General features: G+C 46.8%; 1 protein-coding gene across 2 annotated transcripts in view; it reads left to right on the top strand.

Annotated features, from left to right (window-relative positions):
• The first annotated feature begins 6,947 nt into the window (after positions 1 to 6,947).
• USP10 (ubiquitin specific peptidase 10) overlaps positions 6,948 to 7,493 on the top strand; it is a 92,099-nt gene continuing 91,553 nt past the window's right edge. Inside the window, exon 1 of one of the 2 annotated variants that reach the window (XM_004466986.5) lies at positions 6,948 to 7,100. In XM_004466986.5, coding sequence (XP_004467043.1) covers positions 6,984 to 7,100 — 117 coding nt within the window. In that variant the 5' untranslated portion in view covers positions 6,948 to 6,983. The remainder of the gene's footprint in view (positions 7,101 to 7,493) is intronic. The other variant, XM_058279638.1, reaches the window with a different exon arrangement.

Here is a 7,493-nt window from a genome sequence, read left to right as displayed (position 1 = left end):
CCAGAAACTAGCTACCATTCAAATGTTCTTTGAGGCCTCAGCTCTTCATTAGTTCATCAAATATTAATTAAGCCCTCATCGTGTGTCAGGGATTACGTGTGTTGAGGATACAATGGAAAGCAAGATGTATGTGATCCCCACCTCCCTGGAGCAAAGTCATGATTGATGGAGCATCATTGGAGAACCTTGTGGCTTTGACTCAACAGCACATGCTTGGGCAAAATAATCATTTAGTCTCTCGCTCAATTTCATAAGCATTAAATGACCTCTTTTATGAGAAGTCACAGTTGCTGAGAAATCCTTGGATGATCTGTCAGCTAAAATGTACTCACAGTCCACCAAATCATTGCTTATTTAATTTCTTAATAATAATAAATTAGAAAGTCAGGGTAGATGTTTAGAAATAAGCTCTTCATGGTGGTATACTCAATGATGGTGAATCTACAATTCTGGCAATATAAACTAAAAGTTAAGAGCACCTGGGTGTGTCTGTGTATGCATTCGTGTGTGTATATACACATGTACATATATACTTACGTATACATTGTATGTACTTGATGTATCTATATTCTGTCAAACTTACCCTCACATCTCCACCCTCTAGATTAAAACTTGCATACAGTAGGAATTCAACAAGCTTTGGTTGAATGAATAAGTAAATGAGTAAATGAATGCCTGTTTAAGCAAAGTGGCCAGCACACAGCTCTCAGTCAGTGGTGGACATTAGGCTATGGCCTGCCCCTGCCCATTTCTCTAAGGCCATTTCCTGCCACCAGGCCCTGCCTCCCTCACCCCCAGCTCACCGGGCGGGTCCAGCCCAGGGCCTTAGCGATCCCGAGGGAACTGCTCTGGTTTCTCCTGGACTACTCTCTCGGTTCTCTGCCTCCCCACGTCCACCTTGTAGGATGAACTGGCCTTGGCTTCTTGGGGTGCCTCTGCCACCCGTTCTCTGCCCTTCTCATTTTATACCATGGCTGATATACACCATCTCTGTTAATCCTGAGAACGACCCTGTGCAGAAGACATTTTACCCCACCTGACAGATGAAGAAACCAGTGCTTCGAGGAGTGGACTTGCCCGAGGCTTCCCTGCTGCTAAGGAGGGGGTGGGGTGGGGGGTGCTGGGAACTGAGCTCAGACTCCAGTGTCCACTTTGGAGAGTATGACCACGCTCACATTAAATATAGTCTTAGGGGGAGAACACCAACAGTAATGGTGCTTGGGTTAGGGTGCCGGGGGATGTGGATTATTCTTTTTCTTCTAAATTTCATAATTTTATTTTAATAATCAATCTTGCCTTTAGAGTAGAAAAAGATACTTTTGCACGGGAAAGAAGATGGAAAGAATGCTTTTTCCCCCTACTTATCTTCTGGCAGAAAAGACCATAGGAATTGTTTACGTTTAAGCACGTGTTTTTCTGCGGCACATAGCTCCCAACTACTACAGAGGGCTTATAGGGGTGATTGGATTAAGAAGAAATGAACGAGCATTAAATTGCAATGTCACCACTTCACCTCCTGTCATGAATCCATTACAGTTAATGTATCACTTTGCATGCTTTAAATGGTCTCCACTTTCATCTTCTCATTTGCTTCCCATATCTACCCTATGAGGAGGGAAGGACAAACTGGACTTTTCTCATTTTTTAAGAACCTTCATTAGAACTGAATTACAGAAACTTAACAACTTCTCTAAGGTCTTAGAATGAATTGGAGGCAAATTTAAGAACAGAATATAGATCGATGGAGCTCCTTACGTTTTTCTTTGCTACCTTTCCTTAGCAGTTTTCCCCTTGGCCCAATACCCTCTAAGATGGTAGTATCTAAATATTACTTTATTGTCTGGGGACAACACCAGACCCTGAGGAGGGGCAGAAACAAGGGCAAGAAGTATAATGCATAAGTGTGGAATAGCACTATATGGAAAAGCAGAGAATTCAATTGTGTGAGCTCTGCCCGGGGAAAACGAAAGGGAGTGCAAGAGAAGGGGAAAAAATGCAAGAGTGAGCAATTCCGCTCAACATGCCATTCTGCAAATGAATGTATTCCAGCGAGCATGAGATGGATGACAAGAATCTGTGTTCTGTCTGTCTGTCTCTCCCAGTGTGGGCTGCTGATAATAATAATACACTGAACATATTTCAGATTACATAGCATCTTAGGGCAAGCCATGATTTGGGGCTCAACTGGGGAACCAGATGTCCAGTTCAGTTTGGATGGGAAATTGTTCATGTTGGTCTTTTTAAATGACTTACTTACTCCATAGACAATTTAGGGTCCTCCAGGTCAGTTTTGTCTGTGTGTATAACTCAAAACCTGACCCCTCTGCGGTGCCTACAATATGGCGGAGTAAGGCTGGCCTCTGCTTGGGAAGGACTGCTCTTTATTCTGAGGTCATGTCCTTCCAGCTTTTCTTTTTAATGTTAAAATCCCTTTTCTCTTATGTTGATAATGAAAGTAGATATCTGATTTTTTCTCTTCTCATTTGACAGCCCTTTTTAAATTGACACCCATAAATTCGTCTTCCTCTTTTAAATTTCATTGATTTGAAAAATAAAAAAATCTGGAAATGACTTCTTTAGGATATTTTCAAGTCTTTGCCTCTCTGTGTCTTTAACGCAAAGTATCTGTTCTTTCTGGAGAGCTGAAGAATCTGCAAGGAGTCCATTGTAGGGCAATAAAGATATGTAAAATAGTTGGTATTTTAAAGAACATCTACTGTCATACTCTAGTACACCTTGGATGCCGTATGTGGACAGCTGTGTCCCCAGATCTGCCATCAACGTTGTCTTTGACAATGAGAGCCACGTCACCCAAAGTCATTGCTTGTGGAATCTAAGCCCCCTCTTGACATAGATGTGGAATGGACACAACCAATCCAAGGTCCACAGAATGGAGGAATAGAGTATGGATTAGAGTGGACTTACTGATATTCTATTCATAAACTATTGTGGTTAGTAATTGAAGAAAATGTGGCATTGGTATGGAAAAAGTGGCCATGGTGGCTGCTGGGTGTGGGGAATGGGAGGAAGAGATGAGATGTGGAGGCATTTTCAGGACTTGGAGTTGTCCTGGGTGGTGCTGCAAGGACAATTACCAGACATTGTAGATCTTCCCATGGCCCACTGGATGAAACGTGGGAGAGTGTGGGCTATGATGTGGACCATTGACCATGAGGTACAGCGATGCTCAGAGATGTATTCACCAAATGCAATGAATATGTCATGATGATGGAGGAAAATGTTGCTATGGGGGGAGTAGTGGGGTAAAGGGAGTGGGGGGTACATGGGGACCTCATATCTTTTGAATGTAATATTTAAAAAAATGAATTTAAAAAAATAAAAATTTTTAAAAATAAATTAATAAAAAAAATAAAGTTTAAAAATGTGAAAAAAAAAAAAGAATAAATTCGTGAGTGATGCCCTTTGATGGGACAAAGTTATATTCTGGTACAAAGTAATATGTCTCTCTACCGAATACAAATACTATCATTATTCTTTACCCTCCCCCATATCTGGGGTTTCCATCAATGAACTCTCACTGTCTGTACGTCAGGTGGGCAGAGTTTATAGATCTTCTTTAAGTCCTGAGAGTCTGAGCAGTAGGGGTTGTCACATCCCTAGGGCAGGCGGCACAGAGTGGTTCAGTATGTTGGCTCTGGAGTTAGACAAACCTAGTTATGTAAATTTTAAGAAATGTTTTAAGTTTTCAAATGGACACAACAATAATGCAGGTAGTATAATGCACCCCAATCTAGGCACCATTGCAGCCATGAGGCTCTGCCTCTCCGGGACTATGGCAGGGAGCCCGCTGGACCCACGGGGCTGGGCTGCTGCAGTCTGACTCAGGGCTGGGGCCCCACTTCCACCGGCTGCTTTCAGCTGGGACTGAACACAAGAGGTCTACTGAGGTGGGGCCTTTCCTGAGAGACGCTGGACGCCTCGGAGGGACTGTTTTGGCACAAGGATCCCTGAGGGCCTTGCTGAAACTTTCTTAAAGCTGCTCCGAGGTCTAAGACTCTTCCCACCCAGTCTTCCTTCCTTCGCATTTCTCACAGGGGCCCCAGCCGGGCCCTCGCCAGCCCCTCCAGCTCCCTCCCCATTTTCCCTCACAGGCCTCCCTCTTGCATACCCAGCCGTTTGGGCTCCTGCTTCTTAGAGGACCTGAACTAATGTACCCATATCTCAGATTCAATACTTACCAAGATGTCGCCCTGCTCGCTTCATCTGCTCCTTTTCCTCTGTTTCCTTCAAATATTTTAAAGCAAATCCCATAGATGATATCATTTCATACTTATATGTTTCAGTATATACTTGTTTTGCAAAAAGTATTTTCTTACGTAACTGTCATCACACAGGGCACATTTGCTCTTAAGAATTCGTTGGGGGAAGCGGGTTTGGCCCAATGGATAGGGCGTCTGCCTACCACATGGGAAGTCCAGGGTTCAAACCTCGGGCCTCCTGACCCATGTGATGAGCTGGCCCACACGCAGTGCTGTTGTGTGCAAGGAGTGTGGTGCCATGCAGGGGTGTCCCCTGCATAGGGGAGCCCCACATGCAAGGAGTGTGCCCCTTAAGAAGAACTGCCCAGCATGAAAATAGTGCAGCCTGCCCAGGAATGGCGCCGCACACATGGAGAGCTGACGCAGCAAGATGACACAACGAAATGAGACACAGATTCCGGGTGCCACTGACACAAACGGATACAGAAGAACACACAGCAAATGAGACACAGAAAGCAGACAACTGGGGGGAAGGGGAGAGAAATTTAAAAAAAAAGAACCAAACATCATACTTAAAAAAAAAAAATTCGTTTGTATCTTCCAGTCCTCACTAACATTTCCTAGATTGTCCCAAAATGTATTTTTACGATACACTGGTTTGGTAGGATCCCAACTCTGCATTTGACAAATTTATTGCTTAATCCCAATCTGCCCCCTTTACAAACTGACTGACTTTTTTTTCAGTTTCCTCAACCCCAAAATGGAGATACAATTAGTGTCTAATTGTTGGGGTTTGTGAGAATTAAATGAGGTCATTCATTCATTCAGCAAATATTTTTGAGCATCTGCCAAAGTCCTGGAACTGTTTTAGGTGCTGGAAAAATATCAGAGAACAAAATCAAGTGCCTGGTTTCAGCACTTCCTAGTGGAGGAGACAGACAATAAATGCAGAGAGTAAGCACGCTTCAGCTAGTAACAAGTGCTGCGGAGAAAACCAAAGCAGAGGATCAGGAGGGGACTTGGTGAGGAGGCTGTTTTGGACAGAGCAGCCAGGGAACTTCTTTTTACGTGATTACCTCAGAGCTGCGGCTCTCAAACTTCTCAGTCCTGGGTCTTTCACATTCTTAAAAATTATTGGTGACTCCCGAAGTTGTTTTTTTTTCTTCCAGTTTATATAAACCATAAATGAAAACTAAGATATCAAAAAATATTTATTCAGTATTCATTACCAAATGAATACACTACAGATGAACAAATAACATTTTTAAATGAAAAATGACTATTTTCCAAACCAAAATTTGGTGAGAAGGGTGACATTATTTTATATTTTCATAAAATTCTTTAATGTCTGGCTTAATTAGAATTGAGGATTTAGTTCTGGAATTTCATATCTGCTTCTGCCTTCAGCCCGTTATGAAATGTGGTTTTAGTTAAAATATATGAGGAAAATCAGCCTCTTACAGGTAATGAAGTTGAAGAAGGGAGGAGTATTTTAATAGTCTTTTTAGATAATTGTGGATATCTTTCTAAGTTGCTGTGCCCCAACTAGACAAATTCTTTGAAGGAAAATAGCAAAGTGGTATCTGAAGTCATATAAATGAACTTTTTGTACTCTGTTACATTAACATCTATTGGTCTGTCTTGGACTTCAAATGGATCTCATACTCATGCATACTTTTAAAACATACTGCATCAATCATTTGGAAAATATTGTTTCATTGAGTTATGCAGATCTTCCAAATGTTGAAACATGTCATTACTCATTATTTTAAAAAATCCCTGTATTTGTTAATATTGCCACCATATCATCAGAAAAGAATTGGGAAGCTGTCCAATAGTACGCTCTCTGTGGAGTTTGTTAAAGGAGGGAAATCAACGATGAGGGTTTTGAACAATCATCACAGCAGGCAATGTCTATCCAGGACTCTCATGCCCAGCGCTCTCACACTCATCAGTTCTGTTTTTTTACAGAAGTCTTTTAAGTTACTCATTTTATTCACCAGTGAGGAAATCAAGGATTAGAAAGGGGGCCAAATCAGACAGTAGACCCTCCGGCTGCTAAACTGTGTGGGCAGATATGGGAGGTCACCGTTTCTGGAAAAAAATGAATGAACCAACGACCCCAAGGCCAGTCTGTCTGTCTGTCTGTATGCATCCGGGTGATAGGTAACACGTATTAGTTGCCAGGGCCATGCTAAGTGCTTTACGTGCACAACATTATTCTTTTATTTTACAAAACCTCGCAAAAATCCTGGCGCGGAGTAGGCACTCAACCAATATTTTTGGCATGAATGAATAGGTGGATGGAAAGAAAAGTGATCTCCGTAAATCCCCTCTGGGCATCTTCAGCTATCACTTCAGAGACTCGGGCCTGGGGAGACCCTGGGGGCCTCCTGGGCCCAGATCTGCCTCGGGACGTCCCGAGTCCCGCCTCCAGGTTCCCAGGCGGCTTCGCAGCCGTTGAGAAGCCCGGAGCTTGCAGGGCGCTTCGGAATAATCACCGTCATCTCCCTGCCCTCCGTCCTTCTGGCACCGCAGCCCGGCCCCCGCGGGCTCCTCCCCCGGCCCCGGCCCGGCCCGCCGCCGCCGGAGGGGCGCGGGGCTCAGAGTCCACCCTCGGGCGGCTGCAGCCGCGGGCGAGAAGGTCGGCAGGTCCCCGCGGCGCACGCCCACCTGTCGGCCGCGCAGGCGCAGAAGCGCCCCGGCGCGCCGCGCCGCCCTGCTCCCCGCGGCGCGGCGCCCAGTGCGCAGGCGCGGCGGCCGATGCGAGTGTGTCTGTGCGGGCGAGAAGATGGCGGCGGCGGGGGAGGCAGCGTGAGGAGTCCGGAGGAGCGTCGAGTCCCATTGAAACGGGCCGCCATGGCCCTCCGCAGCCCGCAGGTAGCCGCCGGCCCCGGGCTCGCGGCGGGAGGGGACCGTGGGCCCTGGGCGGGGCGGGGCCGGCCGGCGGGCGCGCGCAGCCTGCCCCGGGAGCGAGCGTGTGGGAGTGGGGGAGGCGCCGGGACCTGCTGCCCGGGACTAGGCCCCGGAGCCTCCCGCCGCCTGCGCGCTCCCGCCCGCCCGCAGCCGGCCCGCGCCCCCCGGTCTCCGGCGGCGGCGAGAGGACAGGGGGTGGCTGGGCCCTGTCTCGGAGAGGGCGTGGGGGGGCGCCGAAGGGGTTAACCTCCCGGGGCCGGGCCGCGGGGCGGGGAGGGGCGGCCCTGGGCTGTGGAAACGGGGACCCTGCTCGCCGAGGCGGCCGGCGGGCTTCGAGAGCCCCCCGGGACGTCGCAT

This window comes from Dasypus novemcinctus, chromosome 18, assembly GCF_030445035.2.
Source record: "Dasypus novemcinctus isolate mDasNov1 chromosome 18, mDasNov1.1.hap2, whole genome shotgun sequence".
Lineage (NCBI taxonomy): Eukaryota > Metazoa > Chordata > Mammalia > Cingulata > Dasypodidae > Dasypus > Dasypus novemcinctus.
This window is presented reverse-complemented; position numbering and strand designations above follow the sequence as displayed.